This window comes from Lepus europaeus, chromosome 9 (assembly GCF_033115175.1).
Source record: "Lepus europaeus isolate LE1 chromosome 9, mLepTim1.pri, whole genome shotgun sequence".
Classification (NCBI taxonomy): domain Eukaryota; kingdom Metazoa; phylum Chordata; class Mammalia; order Lagomorpha; family Leporidae; genus Lepus; species Lepus europaeus.
Window position 1 is genome coordinate 74,563,227 of NC_084835.1, and position 27,384 is coordinate 74,590,610.

At 38.9% G+C, this 27,384-nt stretch overlaps 1 protein-coding gene across 1 annotated transcript in view; it reads left to right on the forward strand.

The window, feature by feature from the left end:
• The window catches only part of TAF4B (TATA-box binding protein associated factor 4b), a 131,579-nt gene that overhangs the window by 78,755 nt on the left and 25,440 nt on the right, over positions 1-27,384 (forward strand). The window contains exons 12-14 of the mRNA XM_062200244.1: positions 4,912-5,037; positions 11,767-11,823; positions 24,192-24,296. Coding sequence (XP_062056228.1) covers positions 4,912-5,037; positions 11,767-11,823; positions 24,192-24,296 — 288 coding nt within the window. The remainder of the gene's footprint in view (positions 1-4,911; positions 5,038-11,766; positions 11,824-24,191; positions 24,297-27,384) is intronic.

The window sequence follows — 27,384 nt, forward strand, 5'->3', positions numbered from 1 at the left end:
GAAGCCAGGAGCCTGGAGCTTCATTCAGGACTCCCATGTGGCTGCAGGGGCCCATGAACTTGGGCCATCCTCTGCTGCCTTCCCAGACACATTAGCAGGGAGCTGGATTAGAAATGGAGCAGCTGCCCACATGGGATGCTGGCATCACAGTTGGTAGCTCAACCCTCTTTACCACAACACTGGCCCCAAGATCTTCCTTTCCTATGTAAGCATTTATTGCTATAAATTTCCCTTTGAACAATGCTTTCACTGCATTTAATAATTGCAGTATGTTGTATTTTAATTTTCATTTGCCTGTGAATACTTTTCTGATTTCCTTTGGGATTTGTTTGAACCATATTCTTTAATTTCCACATATTTTAAAATTTTCCAATTAAATTTATTGAGACTTGTTTTGTGAACTAATGTATGATCTATCCTTTGAGAAGATCATGTATTGTGTTTTTGTTAAGTGTTCTGTTCATATGTCTGTTAGCTTGAGTCAACAGTGCTGGTTTCTGTTGACTATTGATTGTCTAGATATTTTATCTGTTATTGAGTATTAAAGTCTTCAACTATTGTAGAATTATCTATTTTTAAGAAAATTTCGTGTTTTAGAATTTTGTTTGGTTTATGTATCTTCTTGATGAATTGACTCCTCAAAATATAATATCATCGCTTGTCTTTTGTAACAGTTTTTTACTTTTTTACTTTCATTCTTTTTTCTGATGTCAGTATTAGTGCATCATCCTGTACTGTACTTTAGTGATCACTTGCATGGAATATTTTCCTACCCTTTTACTTTTAACCTATTTGCATGTATTCATCTAAATGGAGCCTTTTACAGAGAGCATGTTAGTTAGATCATGTTTTTTTGTTTGTTTGTTTTATTTTTGTCCATTCATTCTGTCATTCTCTGCCTTTTGATTTCAAAGTTTAATACATTTATATTTAAAGTAATTACTGACAAGAAATGACTTAATTCTGCTGTTTTTCTATTTGTTTTCTGTATCCTTACATGTTTTCTTTGTCCCTCATTTTCTCTAGTATTACCTTCTTTAATGTTTGTTTTTTTGTCTTATACCAATTTGATTCTCTTCTCATTTTCTTTTGCATATATCTTCTAGATATTTGCTTAATATTTACTATGAGATTACGATTAACATCTTAAATCTAAAGCATTTTATTTGATAACCACTTACCTTCAGTTTTGTGATAGGGAAAAATTACAGGCTTCTTTTTGGCTTTTTTTACTTAACTTTTAAATATTGTATACTTTTTCAAACCTAGATTCTCCCCATTCCCTTTAATCATGATGCTGTTTAAGAGGTAATTAGTATGTCATCAATTATAGTGGACAGTTTGTATACAAAATGAAATATGTACAATATATTATGGAATAGAAGTTTTCCAGGTAATGTTTACTGATGGCCAATTAGATCTCTATTGTGTGTGGTGCTCAGTTGGAATTCTTCAGTTTTAGATCAGTAGTATAAAAGACAAGTTTATTTTGGTGAGTAAAACCTTTTGAAATCTGCACATACAAGGGATCCTCAAAAAAGTTCATGAAAAATGCATCTTGTGGAAAACTATGCATGGCTTTCTGTGTATTTTTGGCACCAAAATAAACTTATCTTTTAATTCTGTTTTCCACTAACTTTTGAAGCACCCTCATGTATGTCCTAAGGATTTAGTTGCCCCATACAAAATATATGGAATCTACTCCAATAACTTAGCTTAAATCTAATACTTCCTTAACTATCTGTCTTTTTGTTTATTCATTTATTTTAAAATTTTGTTTATCTATTTGAGGGGTAGAGTTAGAGTGAGAGGAAGCGATAGAGAGAAAGGTCTTCCATCCACTGGTTCACTCCTCAAATGGCTGCAATGACCAGGGCTGAGGCGATCTGAAGCCAGGAGCCAGGAGCTTCTTCCGTGTCTCCTATGCAGGTGCAGGGGCCCAAGCAATTGGACCATCTTTTTTTTTTTTTTTTTTTTTTTTTTTTGACAGGCAGAGTGGACAGTGAGAAGAGACAGAGAGAAAGGTCTTCCTTTTGCCGTTGGTTCACCCTCCAATGGCCGCCGCGGTAGGCGCGCTGCGGCCGGCGCACCGTGCTGATCTGATGGCAGGAGCCAGGTGCTTCTCCTGGTCTCCCATGGGGTGCAGGGCCCAAGCACTTGGGCCATCCTCCACTGCACTCCCTGGCCACAACAGAGAGCTGGCCTGGAAGAGGGGCAACCGGGACAGGATCGGTGCCCCGACCGGGACTAGAACCCGGTGTGCCGGCGCCGCAAGGTGGAGGATTAGCCTAGTGAGCCGCGGCGCCGGCCTGGACCATCTTCTACAGCTTTCCCAGGCAATAGCAGAGAGCTGGATTAGAAGAGGCACAGCTGGGTCTAGAACCGGCATCCATATGAAATGCCAGCGTCGCAGCGCCGGCCCCTAACTCTCTGTCTTGTACACTGCCTGCTCTGATTGATTTTTTTCCCTTGCTCACCTTTACGCATATTCATTCCTTAATACAGTTCATGCTATTGCCTGAATTTGCATATATAGAAAGGCAGAAGGATTATCACTAGTCTTTAAAAAGAAATAGTAATCATTTAGTTATATTAGAATCTAATTGAAAATCACCCTTATTTTGAAGACTTTGATTGTAATACTTTTTGCATCACAGATATAACTATGTCCTTATTTCAGTTCATCCCTGATAGGATTTATTTTTATCTGTACACTATAGGAAATTTCCATGCGTTTTATAAAAGTAAACTGCAATTATTAAAATAAAAATCCTACCATCCCTTATGTGGGTATCTATTTACTTTTGATAATCTTTTACTGGATTAGATATACTTTTCTAATTAGTCATGGGCCATAAACTTAAATTTAAGCAAAGGAGTAGAAAGTACATATAGTTCAAAATTTTTGATCTTGCTGCCAGGTGTTTTCCCCCTGAAGATGCATTATATAATCTGTTGTTTGCCTATGTCCATGGAAGAACGTCAGTGTTTCCTGTTAAAAAGCACTGTAGTGGTCCTTTGGATGGGATTCACTTGGTGGTTTTGGTATCATTTGGTTTCGGTCATTCTATTTTCATGGCTAAACTATTTAATATGTAGTGGCCTTACCACTACACAGTCCTCCTATATTAGGTAGTGAAAACTTCAGTTAGACCCACTGGATAGACGGCAAAAAATGGGGTAAGATTTAGATTACTATTATTCAAATAATGTTAGGGACTCTGTAGGAATAGGGAGATAGGGAGACACTCATTTGTTTAGTAATATCTGAAAGAAATACTATGCCAGAGGCATTTGTGTCCAAGTTGGAGGGGAGAGAGGAATATTAATATGGGAATGAGACAGGGTTAAAATTTAGAAGTCTACTCCTTTTTAATTTAGTGTCTGTTGTCCCTTTTAAATTAAATCTTGTCAGTAAACTATATCCAGAGTGTCTGAACACAGAAATGGGAAAGATGAAGCATTTAAGAAACCACTATTATGGTATTTAACCTCTACAGTTGGCTTATAATGTATTCCATATTCTATCTTGTATTATTTAACTTTAAAAACATTTGGGAATTCTTTTTGTATTAAATATAAAGTTAAATAAGTAGCACTAATGCATCCTTGTCCCTTAAACTATGTAATACTCTTTTTATCTAGTTAAATACCAATAATAAAAATTTAATTTAAAAAGAATCGAGCATATGAAATCTCTCAATCCCAGTTAATTGAATCAACCAAAAGCAGGGGGATAAAAGAAAGATGGGAGTGATACTGTAGCCATGATTTCCATGCTGCCACTGACTGGTAAACTAAATTTTAAAAGATGCTCATTTTGTGTGCTATACAGGCTCCCTCAGTAGCATGATTTCCTGACATGAGGAGATGAAAGAATATCTTAAATATTGATTGAGAGGATCCCCTTGCTCATCCTCTTCCCCAGCATACATATGTTGGTATATTGTTACAGAGGAGTGACAGTCAGGTGGAAAAAAAATTGGAAAGTACTGTTTCATATGCTAGACTATCAGCATAAACAGGACAATTTGAATTTTATCCTTTTTTTGCAATAGATGACTATTTATTATGATTCATTCGTAAATCATATACTTCATTTCTTTAGCTATAGTTTCTGTTCAAATTCTTAACTTGTGAGAATCTTCAGAACAGGATTTTGAGATTTTAATGTTTGCCTTTTTATGTTATATTTTGGTAATTATATTCATTTCAGAAGGTCAGATCAATTCAACCATAGTAGTATATTTGTTATTGAGATGATTGTTTCTTGCTTTTGGTCTTTTACAAGGCTAAGATTTAATTACTTATAGAGGTTGAGTATTTGGAATTGCTTGGAACCAGACATGTTTTGGAATTGCTTGGAACCAGACATGTTTCAGATTTTTGAAATGTTACATAAACTTTACTGGTTGAACATCCTAATTTGAAAACCCGAAATTCAGAGTGCCCTAAAATCTGAAATTTTCTGAGTGTCATATTGGTACTTAAACCATTTCAGGTTTCAGAGTAGGGATACTTATCCTTTAATTAAGGTCTTCTGAGATAGACAATAATTTAAAAATTTAAATTACAGATAAATGGTATACTTGCTTGGATTCTGCTTTCTATTGTTAGGATCTGCTTGACTTAATTCCTTTTCCTACCTCTGAATAAGGTTTGCTAGGACAGCTCTTTGCAGCATACCTGTTTAATCATCTCTCAAATTTTAAGGATGATTAAAGTTCCCCTCCCTCCTTTTGGTTAAATTTGTTTGACAGAAAAAATACTACTTCTTGAAAATATAAGTTCCTGTGTATATTGGTGCTATTGAGTTTAGTTATTTTAAAATAACTTTAAATTTTAAATATCGTGTAGAATGTGTTGCCTATGATCATCATAAGGCTTTCTTTTCTTTTTTTTTTTTTCCAGGCAAGTGAAAATTACATCCTGTCTAGTGATACCAGATCACAGCTTAAATTTCTTGAAAAGCTGGATCAATTGGAGAAGCAGAGAAAGGATTTAGAAGAAAGAGAAATGTTACTTAAGGCAGCCAAGGTAAGGGCCTGTGTGATTTATGAGTGAACATGGCCTGGGAATGAGGTCAGAATTGGCTTTGTCATTGGTTGATTGTCTTGGTTTTATTAAGCCTTTCAATTTCTCTGGAGAATTTCTTAAAATGAAATTACTAATAGAATATCTCATAGCCAGGATGGTATGGTATGGTGGCTTTCAGTTAATTTAGTTTAATGAGTCATAATCTTTTGGCTCCTCACCCTCATTTCCTGTGTGTCTGGTATTATACCTACCCACCCCCTCCCACCCTCCAGGTAAAATGTTTCTAAAATTTTCAGTCTTTTTAGGGATATGATTTGATATGTGCCAAATTAAAGTTGAGAGGGGAACATTGCAGAAGGATTTGGATTATATGGAACAAAATACAGGATGGGCAGAAATGGGTTAGAAAGAGAATAAAATAGAGAACAGGTTGAGGCTATTTATTTCCTTTTCCATTTATTTAAACACTAGCCAGAACTGTTAGAGCCAGATGGGCTAAAAACTGTTTCCAGTATAGTTTGCATTTTGTAGCTCCACATGTCTTCATAGGCTTAAGGCTGTCATGAGAAGTCTTAAAGGCTAAGCACTAGAGTTTATGTGGTTCTTTTTTAAGTTTTAATTTCTAATATTCTTAGAAACATCACCCTTTAGGGTATTTGTTCCTAATTATATACCAATTTTGTTTTGAAGAATTAATTTATTTCAAAATAAATTTCATATTTACAAAAAGTTGCCAAAACTATGCAAAGAATTCTCATTTTTCTTAGATTCTGTTTCTTTTTAAGTTTGTAAAAATTTTTTTAAAATTTATTTTTATTTTATTTGAAAGGCAAAGAGGCAGAGTGAGAGAGATCTTCCATTCACTGGTTCACTCCCCAAATGCTCTCAGCAACCAGGACTGGCCCATCCATTAACTGTATCCCACATGGGTGGTAGGAACCCAAGTACTTGAACTATCACTTGCTATGCCCAGCGTGCACACTAGCAGAATATTGGTTTGGAAGCAGAGTAGGACTAGCTGGGGCTGGGACCAGAAACTCAAATTGGGATGGCAGCACTCATGCAGTGACTTAGCTACTGCGCCAAATGCCTATCCCTACCATCCCCCATCCTCCTTTCCTCTACTTCCCACCCACTCCTGTGCCACCATTTTTAATGCTTTACTGAATTTTCTGCATCTCTACCATTTCCCCTGTTCTTTCTACACACTCATTATGATAAGCGTGTCTTTATGTATATATGCCCAACGTTCCTTGCTTAATTTAGAGCTTTTTAGCATGTTAACACAGTTATGTAGCTATCAGCAATAATCAGTTTTTCTCTGAACCTTTTGAAAGTCATTTTTCAGCTGTTATTCTGTTGTTTAGTCATGTTTTCATCAGTCTCTGTTCTTATTCATTGCATAAGATATTCTAGGCCCAACTTTTACTTTCCTTGCCCCAGCTCTGGAATCAAATACATTTCCTCAAGGAACGTGCTTCTTGTTAGTTGAGGACAATATTCAGAAACCAAGAGTGGAGCACCTAGTGCACTGATTGCTATTAGAGTGTCATTATGCGTAGACTCTCCTAAAAGATTTAGGAAATATATGTATAGTATGTCTATATGTACACATCTATATATATGCACACAGATGCACATCTGTAACTATTTCTATACCTGTGTTTATATATTTTAAAATCATTAGTTCATATGGATGTCTCTAGCTCTAATCCTGTACTTCAGGGTTCTTTCTCCTTTCAACCTTTCCACATTTATGAAAACTTTCTCCAATAGTAGGAAACTTGACTACCATTATCCTTGATTTATTTAACTTTTGTCTTTAATCAGTCTGCTTATTTGATCTGTGTAACTAGTCTCAACCAGCCATGTTGACTGACTTCTCTGTATGCTACTGCTATTTCTTCCACCATAATTTTATTATCCATGTAATTGGCCATCATGTTCACTGGCCTGTGCCTTGATATAGCTCCCTAGTCACTCAACGCCTTGCCTTCTTGGCCACTGGTCTATTCTTTCATGTGCTCCAACTCCCTACTTCCTAAGGATGTGGGCATCATAGCCTTGTCCCTGTGCAGCTTCCTGCTGTTCTATACACTCAGCCCTCATGTCCAGCCTCCAGCACTGGAAGAAGCAAGAAGATTACCTTTCTTGAGCCCACAAGTGTTATAAGCAAGCACTAAGCTATTGAATGAGATGGTTTCTTGGTATTTTATTTCCAATTACTGTGCTGTAAACAAATCAGAAACCATTAAAAGTATAATATACTTACCCTCAATCTGCTTTGGCTTTTCCTATTGTACCAGACTTCTAAATGTTGGAGCATCTTGGACTCCGGTCCTAGACCTTCTTCTCTGTCTTCATTTTCTCTTAAGATTATATTTCCAGTTCAACACACATTCTAAAACTTTGGACTCATGCAGATAATTGCTTCCTTAACATTATTTAATTGGTGAATGGGCATCTTAAATTTAGTACTTCCAAAAGAACTGCTGATATTCCTCTCCTCTCTTAGAGGTTTTTCTTTTCTATTTTTTAAAAATTTTATTATTTTATTTATTTGAAAGAGTTAGAGAGAGAGGGAGAGAAGGAGAGAGTGATCTTGCATCTGCTGTTTCACTCCCCAAATGGCTGCAATGGCCAGATCTGGGCCAGGCCAAAGCCAGGAACCAGGTGCTTCATCTAGGTCTGCCACTTGGGTGCTGGGGCCCAAGGACTTGGACCATCTTCCACTGCTTTCCCAAGCACATTAGCAGGGAGCTAGATTGGAAATGGAGTAGCTGGGACTTGAACCAATGCCCATATGGGATTTCAGCACTGCAGACAGCAGGTTAACCTGCTACACTACAGCACCGGCCCCAGAGGCTTTTCTAACTTAGTAAATGAGACCATCATTCACTGAGACATTCAAGTCAGAAACCTAGGAGTCATCTCTAATTCCCCTGTCTCTTGTCTCTCCCTCCATCCAGTTTACTTCCTATTCTAGTTCTAGAAGTTATGTCACCCTTTCTTCATCAGTGCTGTCACCACTGTAATTTAAGTCATCTTTTACTTAGAGTTTTATAATATCTTTAACTGATCTTTTCCTCCTGCAGTCAACTCTTTGTACTATTGTCAGAATGATGTTTATGTTTTCATAACAAATTATATGTTTCTGTTGTAGAGCATTCTGTGCCTTCCTGTTGCACTTTTAAAAAAATATTTTTTTTTGAAAATTATTTATTTGCTTATTTGAAAGGCAGAGTTTTAAAGAGAGACAGAAAGAAGTGTCTTTCATCCTCTGGTTTACTTCCCAAGTGACTGCAACAGCTAGGACTGCACCAGGCTGAAGCCAGGAACCAGGAGCTTCACCTGGGTCTCCCACAAGGGTGGCAGAGGCTGAAGTGCTTGGGACATCTTCAGCGCTTTTCCCAGGCCATTAGCAGAGACCTGGGTCAGAAGTGGAGCAGTCAGGACACAAACCAGCACCCATATGGGATGCTGGTTTTGCAGGCTGCAGCTTTAATTGCTATGTCACAACACCAGCCCCAAAATATCCAAACTTTCAACCAAATTTTAAAAGGCTTTGTATTATTGGTGTCTCCTTTCTATGTCTCTGAGCTTGCCTCATGTCACTCCCTTTGCTCTAGAGACAGTTCCCTTTCTGTTCCTTGAGTGTACCGAGCTTGTGCTCACCTTAGATTATTAGACTTCTAATTAGGTATATAAAAGAACGTTGAGGTCTCTAGCCCTAAATCTGCTCTTTGTTAGATGTTTGCCCTCTCAGGAATTTGGAATTACCGTCTTCCCAATTACTTAGTCCATGATCCTAGGAGTCATCTTTGATCTCTCTCTTAACTTCACACCCAGTAGTCAATCCTCCAACAAATCCGGCTTGGTTTACCTGCAAAATATGTTTAAAAAAATCTAGCCATTTGTCATCATTTTTTATGTTGTATTGCCAGCTATGCTGCCTGCATCTTTTTCCCCATTCTTTCTCTTTTTTTTTTTTTAAAGATTTATTTATTTATTTGAAAGAGTTACACAGAGAGAGGAGAGGTAGAGAGAGAGAGAGAGAGAGAGGTCTTCCATCCACTGGTTCACTCCCCAATTGGCCACAACGGCTGGAGCTGTGCCAATCCAAAGCCAGGAGCCAGGAGCTTTCTCTGGGTCTTCCCACGCGGGTACAGGGGCCCAAGGATTTGTGCCATCTTCTGCTGCTTTCCCAGGCCACAGCAGAGAGCTGGATTGGAAGTGGAGCAGCCGGGACTTGAACCGGCGCCCACATGGAATGCCGGCACTGCAAGCAGCAACTTCACCTGCTACACCACAGCGCCGGCCCCTTCCCATCATCTTAGAACAGTTGTCTTTAAAACTGTCTCCAAATTGCTGTTTGTTTGCACCGGCTACATAACAGCCACAGCCATCTTCTGAAAGTGTCATGTCAACAGCATCTCATTCCTGTGATCCAAACCCTCCAGTGGCTTGTTCATAACTGGAGATAAACCCCTGACACCTTATGATTACCTACACACAATCCACTTCTTTTCTCTCCTTTGGCTTTTCTCTGTGTTTCAACCAGACAGGCCATATTTCCTAGAAGGGGTAGGAACCCTTTATTTTGCCAAGGACCATTTGATTATTTATAACATCATTCATGAGCCATACAAAAAGTTAGCCTACTATAGGTTTATCAACTTAAAAAGTTAACCTGCTATAGGTTTATTGAATTTTGAGTCCTGCCTGTGATTGCCTTGGTAGGGCCAGACCAAAAGGGGTGGATGTTCTCCGGTGTCAGTATGCCTAAGCTTGTTTCTGTTTGATGATTAATGTACCTTCTGCCAGATCTTTGCATGGCTCTTTGTTTTTGTCATACAGATCCCTATTCAAATGTTCCCCTTCAGACATACCTTCCCTACCATCCTAGCTAGGGCGTACCCATTGTACTCCTCTCTCTTCCTTTTAAAACACATTTATTCTATTTGTTTTCTTTATAGCACTTATCAGTATTAGCAGTTACTTGTTTTGTTATACAAGTAATTGTTTCACATCATAAGTTTATTTTTTTAAAGTTGTATTTTATTTATTGGAGAGACAAAGTTAGAGAGGGAGAAGACAGAGAGAGAGGTCTTCCATCTGCTAGATCATTCCCCAAATGGCTGCAACAGTAGGAGCTGAGCTGATCCAAAGCCGGGAGCCAGGAGCCTCCTCCGGGTGCAGGAGCCCAAGCACTTGGGCCATCCATCTTCCACTGCCTTCTTAGGCCACAAGCAGAGAGCTGAATTGAAAGAGGAACAGCCAGACATGACCTGGTGCCCATATGAGATGCCAGCACTGCACGTGGAGACTTAACCTACTATACCACAGTGCCGGCCCCAAATTTGTTTAATTTTATAAAATTATTTTCTTTTATTATTTTTCTCTTTTTCAAATGTAAATTACTTGAGTGAAGAGTTTGTCTAGTTATTTCTTCTCTATCTCCCTGGTGTAAACACTGGTATTCAGAGGATAGAGTCTGTATTGTGGGTGACCAGTAAATATCGGATGACTGAGAAAGATGTAATTCTCAGATGCTCCTGCATTATACTGGGACAGAAAATAAACACAGAAACTTATACACACATGCACATACAGATATACAGATATTTTTATATATATTCATACTAATTCATTATAGGAAGACTAACAGAGGGATTTGACTTCATTTTGGCTGAAATGAAGTTGCTTTAATATTTTGGGGACTATGATAAAAACATTGCCAGCTTTGGGTAGAATTTAATTTAATGTAATTTAATGTAGTTATTTATTTAGAGTGTTTGAAATCAGAAGGCACTCTTAATTCTAAATGGGCTTTTATGTTTTCCTTTAACAAAAGTACTGTTATATTGATGAAAGTATCAGGTAAATTTAGTAAATACAAAAAATACATAGATTTGGTTTTGTTCATTATCATTAGCTTAGTTAGCTAAGATTGCATTTTATAGAACAAATATTCAGATTTATAGGACTCAGAAAACTTTGCTAACATGTAAAAAAGGATACATTTATCCCAAGCTTGTTTTTTAATGGACAGATGCTCATGGTATTAAAGTTTCTTATCCCATGTTCCATTATAGCATTATTATGTACAGAAGATAGCTCTATTGCACTAGTCCTATGCAATAGAATATTGGCACCCAGCAAGTATTTATTGAACATTTATTTCTGCACAGCAGTCTGTTAAATGCTAGAGGACCCAAAGATAAGAAACTCTAATAAAAATACTAAAATGTATTTCTTACTTATACTTTAGAAATTATACTTTAAAAGAAGGAGATTTTGTTAAAGGTTAGTCAGTTGCCTTATTTTAGTACCCCTTGAAATATGTTTTTCCAAAATGGCTTCACCTGACGATTAGCCAGTATTGATTGTTTTCGTTCATTTGAAACAACAGTTCTTCCTCTTTTCTTTCATGCGTTTTTTAGTTTTCAGTGTTCCAACAAGAACAACGTCATGCCTCAACTGGACCTGACTGACATTGTTAGCATCATTTTCAGTGTAAGCCCCCTCCAGGCTAGAACTGCAGCAGCTGGCCCAGATGATGACAGGGGGGTTGTTAGGGCCAGAGTGAAGCTATCCTGGATTGAGGCATTTCCCCTGGAGCTAAGATTTTCAATCACAAGAGAAAATTGTCATTTATTAAATATTTAACAGCAACTATGGTGTTTAGATGCTAGTAATTTCTATTAAAATTTTCTTTTCCTTTGATAGAGTCGTTCCAATAAAGAAGACCCGGAACAGCTGCGATTAAAGCAGAAAGCCAAAGAGGTAGGACTTTCAAGTTACCATGCTTGTCTTTGTGTTTGAGGGAAGGTTGGCAGCGCTCTCCTGGCAATTAGGTCAGGGCTTATTTTGTTGGTGCATACCATTTGCAGAAGCCTTGGGGAAGGACAGGAACCGCTAAAGGCAAGGGCAGTACTTCAAATGAGGTCAATGAGTTATGAGCTCTCTTTTTAAAATTTATTTTCAAGGCTTAGGCCTGTCTAGAAATGGCTCTTTGTAAACTACAGCAGTGTATTTGGAGAAATATAATGTGGGATTAAAAAAAAAAAGAAACTTTTGAGATTTAGCATCTGGGAATGTACAATAGGCTACATTTTTCCAGGGTAATTGTTCGTTTTGTAAATCTGATACTGCTTATAATTCTTTGGCTGGGAGGCGGTACTGGGATTTAGTTTTAAATGGAAAACGCCTCTGGCTTTTAATTTTCTGGGCCCAGCAGTTTTCTGTTCTGGAATGGAGCCCTTGTTTCACACAGTTCATGTTTAGCTGCAGGGGTTTTAGTTTATAGCTTAGACTGGTTAAGCTTTTACTCCCAGAGGCCTCTGCATAGCAACTGTAGAAATCAACAAATAAGTTCATTTATGTCTGCAGCCTCCTCTCAGTAGCTGACTTTTTACATTTCCCAATATCCATTTCCTGACTTTTCTAGCCCCAGAGAAAAAAGCTCCACTAATTGGAGCTTATTTTAATTGAGCCTTAATATTGGATCTCACTGGAGTTGCCCCCAGAGCTGCTGAGAACAGAATGAAATGAAAGTACCTAAGGTTGAAGATGTGGTGTGTATGTGGGTGTGTGTGTGAAATTTTTCACTTGACCTACAGATTCTTTTCCCTTCTGAATAAATCATCAAGCCTGTTCACATTTCTGATTAAGGATCTGACAGCAGATGATAATAAAGACAATTGAGGTGTGAGACGTGTGATATGGAGCTGAAGAAATTGGTTTCTATAGTTACTTCACTGATTTCATGCAATTTTTAAGCATTTTTGTCTAAATAAGAGTGATTTTCGTGAGCAACCTTTTTCCTTAACTGTGCCTCTTGAACTATGAAATTTGTTGTTGCTTAACATTGCTGCATTTGGCTCCTAGGTGCCAGCAGCAGCAGGTTATTTATGAATGTTTTAAAGGCCCTTATTGTTTGGATTAATGTAGGAGCTGAGGCAAAACAAATGGAAATCTAGTAAGAGTCTTACACTCAATGTAGTGTTTTTTCATTAACACGGAGAAGGAAAATACATGAACTCTGGTGGAGGGGTTTTAGGATTGGGACGAGGAACCCTGGAAAGGGAAACCATTAACATGAGTTGAAACCAGGATCCTTTTCAACAATAAAATACTCCTGATAATACTCTGCTTCTAGTAGAAAAAGTATCTAAAAATATTAACATGAGAACTATATCTATAATTCTCTTTAAGCAAACCTAATTGACAGTAGATTAGTTAGAGATAAGCAACCTGTTGTTACTCTGTCTCTTTCTTTATTAAGGACTGATTAGTTGCTTTTCTCACTTTTAATTCCATCTTTTTGGAAAATATGTGTCAGAAAGCTTACCCTTTTAACCTTACTGTCCATTCCTCCCTCACAAACCTTCATAAACGTCTATATCTTAGATTAGTTTTTTCTTCAGCTTTGGTTTTGTTTCTTTGATTTGTCTTTTAATATTGTGTTTCATTATTCCCTGAGGATTGAATAGGTGGACAGCATTTTTCAAAGAAAACTGAGAGGGAATGTCCAAAAAAAAGCCTCTAAATGAGAACAGGTGGTACCAAATCTAGCTTTTCTCTCCTTTTATACCTCCATTTATTATTTTTTTCCCAAGCAAGATTAAAAGAACTCAATATACTTTTTTTTCCAAAATATTTTGGAAGTTTTCTGGTTGTTTTCTACCTTAAATTCTCTTTGATCCAAAAAAGAATCAAATACATTGGCTCCATTCCAAGAACAGAGCCACTGTGTGTTAGTTGAAAATGTTTGATGAAAGTTAAATATTGTCATTTTTGTCGTTCTCCTACTGCCTAGAGCTATTACTAACTTTAATGTTCTAAGGGTCTGTAGTTCAGAAGCAAACACATAAGGATATGCCATGACTGCCTTGATACTGATACCTTACCTAATATACAGTGGAATTGTTCTTAAATGGTAATTTGTAAGATTGGCATTTGGGTGGTACTAATTGCTGTCATGTTGGTGTAAATTGTAATGCTTTGATTTGTAAATTTTTGCTATTTTACTATCTAGAAAGTTTTCTTTGTTCAGGTGGGAGAATTAGCACAGATTCCTTAGGGTTGCATGATTTAGAACTGCTTTGCTTTCCCTTTCAAGTAACTGCTACTTACCTACCAAGCTGGAAACAGTAAATAGATGAGTGATAGTTTCTTTTTTTTTTTTTTTTTTTGACAGGCAGAGTGGACAGTGAGAGAGAGACAGAGAGAAAGGTCTTCCTTTTGCCGTTGGTTCACCCTCCAATGGCCGCCTCGGTAGGCGCGCTGCGGCCGGCGGCGCACCGCGCTGACCCGATGGCAGGAGCCAGGTGCTTATCCTGGTCTCCTGTGGGGTGCAGGGCCCAAGGACTTGGGCCATCCTCCACTGCACTCCCTGGCCACAGCAGAGAGCTGGCCTGGAAGAGGAACAACCGGAACAGAATCCGGCGCCCTGACCGGGACTAGAACCCGGTGTGCCGGCACCGCAAGGCGGAGGATTAGCCTGTTGAGCCGCGGCGCGGGCCAGATAGTTTCTTATAAATGTAGAATTCCAGTGAACTATGTGGAGAAGTTCTAGACATTATACATCCTGGTATCCTGGGAAATGTTTCAGCAATATTTTCCATATAATCATTAAGTCACAACCTGAAACCCCCTAATCTTAAAATCCATGCTTGCCTTCAGCTCTTAGGTATTAGAATTTGGATCTTGACCATTTCTCCTACAGTTTTGTTTTCTCTAATACAGCTTTAGAGTCTGTTGCTTTCTTTGTATTCCATGTAGAAGGACAAAAATTATGTTCAATTGGGCAGGCTTTTATAATGATATCTATTAATTTCTTTTCATTCTTCCTATTGAGTTCTTCAATTTTGTGATTTTCATTTGGCACTGTTGGGGGGTGGGATGGGGAGGGGAAGGATGCTTTTGGAGTAGTTCTTACTGCATACTGACAGGTTATCTATTTGGAAACTTGCTTTTCCCTAGCTAAAATATCATGAATATCCCCATAAGTCAAGCAATTTATTTTAAACTTTCATTTTCTTCTCTGTCTGAAAAAACATTGTATTGTCTCTGTTGCTCTCTTTGTACACGTGTATGTGTGTGTGTCTTACTCTCCAAGCATATTTCCTTTCTTCCCCCTGCCATCACTCTGTTCTCTCCATCTTTCTCTTAACTTCATATTTTCTTTCTTTTTTTTTTTTATCTTGCCGGGGGAGCCGGCCGCCGAGTGCGCTCCTCCCGCCCGCCCAGCAGCCGCAGCAAAGCGAAAGCCGCGGTGACCCCAACTTCATATTTTCAATTATACTGACATTGTGAGTTTTTTTGATTTTCCTAGATACTTTCCCTCATAAGTGCTGACATTCTTCCTTCCTTTTACCATTTGTTTGTAAAAGGTTTTTAATAAATTACTAATTGCCAACTTCTAACTTCACACACCTGGCATATCCTTGTTTAATGCAATTGTGGACTTGTCTGAAATGTATGTATGTTGTGTGTCCTAGATTAACATCTAGCCCTCAGTGTTTTCTTTTCTGACCATATCATCTAGAATTCTGCAGAGCAAGCCTTTTGACCTTGTAGTTCAAACATCCTGATTTCTTACATTTGTTATGCATATTGTGACTCTTATTTCCTTTTGAATTTCTTCTTTGGGAAATGTGAGTTCAGTGTATCTATGAAGAATGAGACAGAGAATTCATTTGCTCTCTTTAACAATTTGTAGCATTCCATCTTTCATTTATTATTATATAGTGGAGGACAGGAGAGGTACATGTACCTGCTGGTGCTTTAGCTTGACAGTACAACCTGTAAGAACTGGACACAAGAATAGCATTAAGTGATTAAAATGCATAACCATTTAAAAACGTGTACCCTTAGGCCAGTGCCGTGGCTTAACAGGCTAATCCTCCACCTTGCAGCCCCGGCGGCATACCGGATTCTAGTCCCGGTTGGGGCGCCGGATTCTATCCTGGTTGCCCCTCTTCCAGGCCAGCTCTCTGCTATGGCCCGGGAAGGCAGTGGAGGATGGCCCAAGTCCTTGGGCCCTGCACCTGCATGGGAGACCAGGAGAAGCAGTTGGCTCCTGGCTTCGGATCAGCGCAATGAGCCAGCCGCAGCGGCCGTTGGAGGGTGAACCAATGGCAAAAAGGAAGACCTTTCTCTCTGTCTCTCTCTCTCTCTCTCTGACTATCCACTCTGCCTGTCAAAAAAAAAAAAAAAAAAAGTGTACCCTGAAGTATTTAGGATTTTTGTTTAAAAATGGTAAGCACAACTCTCCATAAAGCATTATTGCACAAGAAATAAAACACTGAATCATAAGAGTCATAACTGATTAGAAAATATATTACTTATATTTAGGTAGCAGAAAAGCAGTGTATATAAGTATTTTGAAAATGAAATTTGAAGATATGGAGTCACTGAAACATGATAGCTAATTACTAAAATTTAATAGTTGAGCTTTTTCACTTAAACTTTATGCCAGTTTTGTAAATGCCAAAACTCATGGAACACTGTACAAGACAAAATGAAATTTGTCATTAATAATACATCTTTGGGTTGGGCATTTGCCCCAGTGGTTAAAATGTTGTGTGGGATGCCTAGATCCCATATCAGTAAATAAAAAAAAAATTTGTTAAACACCAAAATAAATAAATTAAAAGCACATCTCAGTAATCAAATTAAGCAGGATGGAAAATAATTCTTAAAATGTTATAAAGCATTTATATTTTTATATGGGTGAAGAAACAGATCTAAAGCATTGATAGTCTAGGACAATAGTTCTTAGACTTTGACATGCATGCAAATTATTCAGAGAACTTGTGAAAAATGGATTGCTGAACTCCACACCCAGAATGTATGCTGTTGTAGATCTGGCTGGGGCCGGATAATTTGTATTTCCAAAAAATTCCCAGATGATGTTTGCTATTGCTGCTGCAGCTCTGCAGATTATACTTTAGAACCATTGGTCTAAAAAAAATGGGGGGGGGGGAATCTCAAAATTTATCGCTTTCATTTTCCCTTTAATTAAATGATATGCAAAAATGAAACAAAATGCTGTCTGTGATATGGGAATCTGAGATCTGGCATCTTGAACTGACATAATTCAGTTACCATTTCCTAAGTTTGTCTTGGAATCAAGAAGGTTACACTAACATTTTTCATGGATTCTTTTCATGAGAGACTTCATTGGTTGTATTTCTTTACTGGATTCCTTTACATAGAAAAGAAAGTATTTTATTTAGAGATACATCAGAAGGTTGCATATATCCTTAATTTAAAAGGGTAGCTTTGGGGTCCAGTGCTGTGGCATAGTGGGTAATAGTGCTGGCATATGGGCATCGTTTTGAGTCCCAGCTGCTCTACTTCATATCCAGCTCTCTGATAATTCATCTGGGAAAAGCAACAGCAGATGACTCAAGTACTCCACGTGAGAGACTTAGAGGAAGCTTCTGGCTTCTAGCTTCAGATCAACCCCTCTAGTCTGGTGTTTGTGGTCATTTGGGCAAGTGAACCAGCCGATGGAAGATCTTTCTGTCTTTCCTTCCCTCTCCATCTCTCTTCTTTCTCTCTACCTTTCAAACATTTTTTTTTTTTTTAAAGTTCGGTGCCAACACTGTGGCATAGTGGGAGAAGCTGCCACCTGCAGTGCTGGCATGCCATATGGGTGCCGATTTGAATCCTCACTGCTCCACTTCTGATCCAGCTCTCTGCTGTGGCCTGGGAAAGCAGTACAAGATGATCCAAGTGCTTGGGCCCCTGCACCCACATGGGAGACCCTAAAGAAACTCCTGGCTCCTGGCTTTGGATCAGCACAACTCCAGCTGTTGTGGCCATTTGGGGAGTGAACCAGTGGATGGAAGACTCTCTCGCTTGCTCGCTCTCTTTCTCTCTCTGCCTCTCTTTAACTTTGCCTTTCAAATAAATAAATAAATCTTTTTTTTTTTTTTTTTTAAAAAAAGTAGCTTCATGTGTCTTGGGAGACATATTGCTCTCTATTCAGAGCATGTTACGAAACAAATAGTATTAAGCTCAAAGACAGGAGTCTTGTATTCTAGTTTCAGCCTGCCCTAATATGTAGATCTCACTTTCAGGAAGTTTCTTCATCTTTTGCAACTTGCTTCACTTTCCTTTTATTTAAAATGAATGTTAAAAAAAAAAAAAAAAAAAAGCCAGCGTTGCAGCTCATTAGGCTAATCCTCCGCCTGCGACGCTGGCACACCGGGTTCTAGTCCTGGTCAGGGCGCCTGATTCTGTCCCGGTTGCTCCTTTTCCAGTCCAGCTCTCTGCTGTGGTCCAGGGAGGCTGTGGAGGATGGCCCAAGTGCTTGGGCCCTATACCTGCGTGGGAGACCAGGAGGAAGCACCTGGCTCCTGGTTTCGGATCGGTGCAGCACACCTGCTGTAGCGGCCATTTGGGGGGTGAACCAATGGAAAAGGAAGACCTTTCTCTCTGTCTCTCTCTCTCTCTCTCACTGTCTAACTCTGCCTGGCAAAATAAAATGAAATAAAATAAAATGAATGTAACGATGCCTCTTCTGCTTATTCAAGGTTGTCATAACTTAGGGAAAAGTGAGGCATAAAAGGGAAAAGATCTTACCTACAGGAACATTTACATTAAATGCCATCAAGCTAATAGATGTAATGTGGGGTTGATTATGGATGTTAGGTTTTATTTCTTTCCAGAGGACCAGAAGGAAAGAAGAGTGTAACAGTGGGAGCCAGGGTGGGGTGGGGGAATGTTTGGTAATCTAGAATAACTGTAGCATGTTGTATTTAAACAATTTACAAATTGGGTATTATGTTTAAGTTAAAGAGAGGAGGTGTCTGGGGCTGGTGCTGTAGCATAGTGGATTAAGTCACTGCCTGTGGTGCTGACATCCCATATGTGAGCCTGTTTGAGACATGGCTGCTCCACTTCTGATTCAGCTCCCTGCTAATGCACCTGGGAAAGCAGCAGAGGATGGCCCAAAACCTTGGGCCCCTGCACCCATGTGGGAGACCTGGAAGAAGCTTCTGGCTTCAGAGTGGCCCAGCTGTAGCAGTCGCAGCCATTTGGGGAGTGAACCAGTAAATGGAAGACTTCTCTCTCTGCCTCTGCCTTTCCCTCTCTAACTCTGCCTTTCAAGTTGATAAATAAATAAATATATTTTTTTAAAGAGAAGGTGTTTGATTGAGATTATGAGGGATATACCATTTCTCTGGAAGGTAGGGATCAATGAGAAAGGCTGGCCAATAAGGCATCAGAGTGTATATTTTGTAGGAGTTCTGGACAGTTTCCTGCTATCTTATGAACTTGTGTTAGTGGTTAGAAAAAGTAATAATAATAATAATTAGTTTTTTTTTTTTTAAAGATGTATTTACTAGGGAGGCAGAGGTACAGAGAGAGGGAGAGATAGAGGCAGGTCTTTCATTCACTGGTTCATCCCCCAAATGGCTGCAATGGCCAGAGTTGGGCCTATCCAAAGCAGGAACTTCATCCTGGTTTCCCACACTAGTACAGGGGCCCAAACACTTGGGCCATCTTCTACTGCTTTCCCAGGCCATCAGCAGGGAGCTGGATCAGAAGTGGAGGAGCCAAGACTAGAACGGGAACCCATATGGGATGCCAGTGCTGCAGGCAGCTGCTTGACTCACTACGCCATAGCACCGGCTGTAGTCAGATTCTTTACTATTTGATTTGGTAGGATGCTTAGCCAGTAATTGTCTGAGGGTTTGAAAATGATTCTGCATTTCATTGTGGTATCCTTGAATTTTAGATGTCTTGAGGGTGGTGATTTATTTATTTATTTAAAATTTATTTATTTATTTGAAAATCAGAGTTACACAGAGAAAGAGAAGGAGAGGCAGAGAGAGAGAGAGAGAGAGAGAGGTCTTCCATCTGCTGCTTCGCTTCCCAGATGGCCACAATGGCTGGAGCTGCACCAGGCCAAAGCCAGGAGCCAAGAGCTTCTTCCAGGTCTCCCACATGGGTGCAGGGACCCAAGGACTTGGGCCATTTTGTACTACTTTCCCAGGCCATAGCAGAGAGCTGAGCTGGATTGGAAGTGGAGCAGTTGGGACATGAAGTGGCGCCCATATGGGATGCCAACACTGCAGCCAGTGGCTTTACCAGCTACTCCACAGCACCACCCCTGATTTTTTTTAAATTATATTAAGTTCCTTTCCTTTAAAAATCACCATTAATGTTTAATGAGGTTTTTTTTTTGTTTACTTTGTAGTACAAAATTTTAGAATCTAACCTTGTTTTCCTGAATAGACTTGATATTTTTAGTAGTAATTCAGAACCAATTATATAAATATCATTGAGAATTTTAGAGTTTAGTAAATGTATTTTCCCAAAGCATATTCCATGTTCAATTTAAATTTTTGCTATTTTTAAAGAGTTTCTCTTATTTGATATTGGGATTAAATTATTATCTTTATATATACTTAACTGTCATTTTGAAATCTGAGCTTGCTTGTTGTCACCTTCATGGTTATGCTAAACCACCATGGTTATGCTAAATCTGCCTTGATGCCCACAACTTCTTCCTGTCTTGATTTTAAGCATGTTGTGCTAACCATTTTACATGTGTTTTGAGAAAGTTTGTTGTAAGTACCAAAGAAAAATATGATCAGTTTCCATTTTTGTTAGAATTTTGCAAAATTGTCTAAGATATTGTGTGTAAAATGTCAGGAAACAAAAATATTTTATACAATGATAGGGAGATTTGAAGACAAAGGTCAATTTTGAAACATTTAATTTGGTATGGCTATCTTGTAGGCGCCATTTCTCTGCAGGGAAGGATTTTAAAATATAGCTTGCTCTTTGGTTTGTACTGCAGAGTAGATTAACTAAAATCTTTATTTTGTCACCTAAAAGTTCTGGATTTTCTATACATCAGACTCTAAAACTCTGTTCATGGTTTTTTTTGTTTGTTTGTCTTTGCTTTGTGTATGTGTGTGTGTGTGTGTGATTAAAAAAGCCAACAGCCACAAAGGCTGTTTCAAAGCTTCTGAAAACACTTTTCTAGTTATCTATTTATAAGGAAGCCCACAGTTCGAAAGGATTTCTGTTTTGTAATTTGTGGAGCAAATGGAAGGTAGTTTTTAGTTTACTTCCTTTGGTTAATTTTTGTCTCAATCTATACAAGCTGCTGTAACAGAAGTATCCTATTTGAAAGACTGGGTAGTTTATGAATAACATTTTTATTTCTCTTGGTTCTGGAGGCTGGGAAACCAAAGCTCAAAGTGCTTGCAGATTTGGAGTGTTGTAATTGCCTGTTTCTTCATAAATGGCACCTTCTCACTGTTTTCTCACATGGTAGAAGGGGTGAGGGATCTCTCTAGTATATGTAGAAATACATTAATCCCATTGGTGAGTCCTTTGGCTCTATGACCACTTCACAAAGGCCTCACTCCTGATGCTACCACCTGGGGGTTTGGATTTCATCATGTGAATTTTGGGGAGACACAAATATCCACACCATAGCAATTTTCTTCTGCTTTTCATTGTTTTCTCTCTGTTATTATTATAATCAGAATTTTCTTAAAGTGGGGCTTATTTACTTGGTATCTCCTTGAGACTGACCAGTTGAGCACTAATATTTCCTATTTTTATCCTGTTATTTTTGAAAACAAGTGCTAGGGACAGGTGCTGTGGCACAGCGAATTAAAAGCCCTGGCATATAGCACCCGTATCCCATGTGGGCACTGGTTCGAGTCCCAGCTGCTTCACTTCCAGTCCAGCTCCCTGCTAATGCACCTGGGAAACCAGTGGATGATGACACAAGTCCTTGGGCCCCTGCACTCACATAGGAAACCTGGAATAGCTTCTGGCTCCTGGCTTTGGATTGGCTCAGCTCCAGCTGTTGCGGCCATGTGGGGAGTAAATCAGCACTCTCTCTGTCTCTACATACTTCTCTCTGTAACTCTGTCTTTCAAATAAGTAACATAAATCTTTAAAAAGAAAAGAGAAAGAAAGCAAGTGTTAAAAATTTGGTTAGTGCTCTATAAAAGTGTAATACATCTCCACAGGCTACTATTTATTTAAAAGATTTATTTATTTGAAAGTCGGTTAGAGAGAGAGAGAGATTCCATCCACTGGTTCACCCCCAAATGGCCACAATGGCCAGGGCTGGGCCAAGCTGAAGACAGGAGCCAGGAGCTTCATCCAGGTCTCCCCAGTGGATGGTAGGGGCCCAAACACCTGGGTCATCTTCTCCTGCTTTTCCCAGGCCATTAGCAGGGAGCTGGATTGGAAGTGGAGCAGTTGGAACTTGAACCGGCACTCACAAGGGATGCCAGCATCGCAGGCAGCGGCTTTACCTGTTATGCTCCAATTCTAGCCCCTCTCTACAGGCTACTTTTAGTTCACAGTCTTAATCTTACTTGAATTTGTGACTGTCTACCAGCCCGAGTTCTTTCCTTTTCACTTTCCATAGTAGTAAATTCTGAAGGGAATTGAACATTATACCTCTTCTAGGAAAGATTAATATATAATAATAATTAATATGTAATAAATGTAATAGTGGGCTTTTTTAATGATACATTTTATTCACTTTAAAAGCAGAGTTACACAGAGAGAGAAAGAAATCTTCCATCCAAATGACCACAGTGGCCAGGACTGGACTAGACTGAAGCCAGGGGCTTCTTCTAGGACTCCCACCACAAAGATGCAGGGGCCCAAGCACTTGGACCATCTAATGCTGCTTTCCCAGGCGCATTATCAGTGAGCTGGATTGGAAATGTAGCAGCTGGGACTGGAAACACTGCCCATATGTGATGCTGGCATCACAGGTGGTGGCTTTGCCATTATGTCACAACACTGGTCCCTGTAAAAATATTTTGTTTTGACTCTCTCACTTTTGTTTTTTAAGAAGAATACCTAATTTGACACTTGACTATTTTGATGAAATTGTGCTGTTTCTGCCTTATTTTAATAAGACATATTTTGTGCATAGTATTGCCCATATATTAGAAAATTACACCCTGCAGATTTGGATGTTCTGGATTAAATATGGTGACAGCTGCATAACAGAACAGTACGAAGTTACATTTGATTCTTGCCATGAAGATAAATATAACTTTCTGATTTTAATTTGCAAATGGGAAATTGTGGTGTATCAGGCAGGTTTGTAATGACAATATCCAGTTCTGTTTCTACCTCTCAGTACTTGTTTGACTTTTATAAACTTGTCCCAACCTTGCAGAGCCTCTCTATTTCTATGAGTAAAAAGGGGATGACACATCTGGATAATTTTCATATGTGATAGCAATGTATGTATACCATTCTGTGTGATTATGAGAGATAAATGCTTTGTAAATCATATAGCATGTTAGAACCGGGCCCTATCATGTACAAAAATTACCAGTATTTTTTTTCTTTCTTTTTTGTTTTTGTGTTTTTTTCCCCTTTTCTCTTTTCTCTTTTGTCTTTTTTGTCAATATTTTGAAGTAACTTCTTTTTTTTTTTTTTTTTGACAGGCAGAGTGGACAGAGAGAGAGACAGAGAGAAAGGTCTTCCTTTACCGTTGGTTCACCCTCCAATGGCCGCCGCGGTAGGCGCGCTGCGGCCAGCACACCGCGCTGATCCAATGGCAGGAGCCAGGTGCTTCTTCTGGTCTCCCATGGGGTGCAGGGCCCAAGGACTTGGGCCATTCTCCACTGCACTCCCTGGCCACAGCAGAGAGCTGGCCTGGAAGAGGGGCAACCGGGACAGGATCGGTGCCCCGACCGGGACTAGAACCCGGTGTGCCGGCGCCGCAAGGCGGAGGATTATCCTAGTGAGCCGCGGCGCCGGCTCTGAAGTAACTTCTTTTAATCTGAAAGGTGGACTATGGTCACTCTCTCCAATTTATTGCTAAACTTATTTTTCTGGCATTTCTTAACTATGCTAAAAATGAGAAGAAATTAAGCTTTAAATACCTTTCTTTTCTACTTTTTTTTTTCCTTGCACTTCCTTGTTACCTCAGTTTTGCCTCTTCTCAATAGAGATTAAAGACTGAAGAGTTTGTTGGAGTGAGGGAACCAGGAAATGTGCCATTGGCTCTTAGGAGTCTAATATTTATAGTGTAACTATTTGGTGAAGAATTCGGAAATGAGCTTACAGATCAGTTTCTTCCTCCCCAAGTGTGACTGTGTGTAAACGTTGATTTTTTTCCTGTCTTCTAGTTGCAGCAATTGGAACTCGCACAGATACAACACAGAGACGCTAATCTTACTGCTCTTGCAGCTATTGGACCAAGGAAGAAGAGACCACTAGAGTCTGCAAGTGAGGTACTGAAATAGTGCTTATTACTTTATTTTTTATGGCAAGAAAGCAAGCCAAAAATGAGCAGAGAAATGGAAATAGTTTACCCTGCTCCATGCATTGTTACTGTCAAACTTTTGTTAAAACTCTTTTGTCAATTTTAGGAAATCTTACATTTTGCTAGATTTTTGCCATATACATCATCCTGAACTTTATTTCTACTTCATTCTTATTTCATAGTTCTTCCTATTCCCTGACTCTAGTCACACTGAATCTCCCTATTTCTATTTTTTGTTTCTGTTTAGCTTTTCTGATTGTTTTATGTAATCCTCTCCATTTATCTGAGTCTGGCTCATCTATTAAGACAGAATATGCCCTTTTATTTCTTCCTTGAACATGGATGATTCATTCCAACACCAGCTTCTCCCTTCCTCAGCATATCATGTATCTGCTGACTTAATTTTTCTTTCTGTGTGCCTCGTAAGAAATTTTTTTTCTTCTGTTAAATTGCACATATCTTGTGTAAGGACTGTGATCTTATTCCATTGCATTCCCCATAGAACATGGTACAATATGTTCAATAAGTATTATTGATTTTTTGATTAATACTAAGGAAGGATCTTACCTACTTCAGAATAATTACTGGAGATAAGATTAGACTTCAGGATCAATCAATAGGGCTCCAATGAAGGTATGATAAGAGCCCTTGGATGAGGTCAGCAATTTATTTATTCATCTAAAAGACATACAGACTGTCAGAGAGAGAAATCTTTTCATCTGCTGGTTCACTTCTCAAATGGCCTCAACAGCTGGGGCTGGGCCAGGCTGAGTTGGGAGCCAAGAACTCCTTCTGGATCTTCCACATGGGTATCAGGGGTCCAAGTGCTTGGAGCATCATCCACTGCTTTCCCAGGTGCATTGGCAGGAAACAGAATTGGAAGCAGAGCAGCCAGGTTTCAAACAGGCACTCTGACATGAGATACCTGCATCACAAGCATTGGTTCAGCACAAATGCCACAATGCCAGCCCCTTCTCTTTAGAATTGAGGCAAGCTCCCCAACAACATTGACCCTAAACAGTAGTAGTTCCTAAATGAATGCCAGCTACCTTAATAGATGAAAGATTATTAAAAATTCATGTTCTTTTTCATTTAAACATGAGGAATGTAATAATGTCCCCATCTCCTACTCAGATGTAACTGACATTAAGTTTTTCACATGTTCTTCCAGAGATTTGTTATGAATATGAGCACGTATCTGATGTGCATTCACATATCTATGTGTTTTATTTTGGTTTTACTTAAATTTGGTCAGACTATACCTATTGTTCTATTCTTGAAATTTCCCCCCCTTGCCATAAATCTACCACATATAATTTGCTTTCATACTTTTTGAAGGTATGTGACTTGACTGTGTTTCAATAAGCCATAATTTAGTTTTCCATTTTGTCTGATGGACAGGGTTGTTTCCAGATTTTTGCTTTATTGCCCCAGAAAACTTCTTTGTACTTACATAGTTGTGTAGTTGCTTGTATAATGTAACTAAGTGGAGGCCAACTTTGTAGAAATGGAATTCCTGGCCTAAAGGAATTTTTCAAAGGAGAACTCTGGAAAAACTTAAGTATATACAGAGGTAGAGAGAGCAGTATAATGTGGCCCCATGTACCCTTTACCCTGCTTCAATAGTAATTTATGCCTAACTTTATTTCATTTATATCTGTACCAACTTTCTCAGGTAAGTTATTTTATACTTAAATTATCAATTTTATTATTTTAATTTATTTGAAAGGCAGAAAACTCCCATCTGCTAGTTTACTCCTCAGATGCTCTTCATGGCCAGATCTGAGACTGGGAGCTGAGAACACCAATCCAGGTCTCCCATGTGAGTGTCAGGAACTCAACTGCTTGAACCATCGCTGCGACCTGCCAGAGTCTGCACTGGCTGGAAGCTGGAGTCAGGAACCGGAGCTGTAATCAACCGCTGGCACTCCAGTATGGGATGTGGGCATCTTAACCTCTAGGCTAAATACCTTTTCACTTTCAAATTATTTTAAAGTCAATTTCAGACTCAATACCATTTTATTCATAAATTTATTTGTTGCTCTTAATTTTGATAAGTATTTTTAAATATCTCTTGAATAACTTGTTTCCATTTTCATATCTATTATTGCCTGTCTCTCCACACTTCCAGTTACAGTAGCACTATTTTGCCATTTTATGGTTGAAAAAGCCATTTTTTAGTAGACCATTTAAGTTATGAGTAAGTTGAGCAGTTTTTTTGGTATATGTTTGTACTGCCAATTGTCCTTTGTCCAGTTGAGTTATATTTTTTAATTGATTAAGGAAATGAACAACTCCCTTGTTTCTTTCAGTTTGTCTGGAGTTTATTCATGTAACAGATGGGGAACATCTGGCCCATGGGCTGTATAAGACCCACGAAATCATTTGGTCTGGCCCTGCCAAGGCAACTGCAAGCGGGACTTAAAATTCAATAAATCCACAGCAGGCCCCTTTTTTAGTTGATAATTTTGTATGTCCTCTGAAAGATGTTATAAATATCCAAATGGCCCTTGGTGGAAAAAAGGTTTCCCCATCCTTGCTAGTAAAAGTTTTTAATTTTTCCTTAAAATAATCAATTGTTCCTTTTTCTCTTCTATACTTACATTCTCTTTAAAGTCTCTTTTCGTCTTAAATTTATTTGAGAGACAGAGTGAGAGCACACTCCTATCTGCTGGTTCACTCCCCAAATGTCCAGAATGATTGGGCCTTGACCTGGGGCCAGAGCCAAGAGCCAGAAACAGTCTCGGTCTCCCACATGGGTGACAGTGCCCCAACTGCTTGAACCATCTATCACCTGCTAACTCCCAGGGTCTGCATTAGCAGGAAGCTGGAATCAGGGAGCCAAACTTAGGAATCAAATCCAGCTACTACACAGTGGGACACAGGCATATTAGCTGGTAGGCCAAACACCCACCTACAAAGCCCATCTTAACTAGAACTTATATGTTAGTGTTTTTATTGCTTCATTTTAAAATGTAAATCTTTGCTTCCTGTGGAATTTATTTAGAGTAGGAGTTAGATATGTATTTAGCTTTATCTCCTTAGTCCTGTGTCAT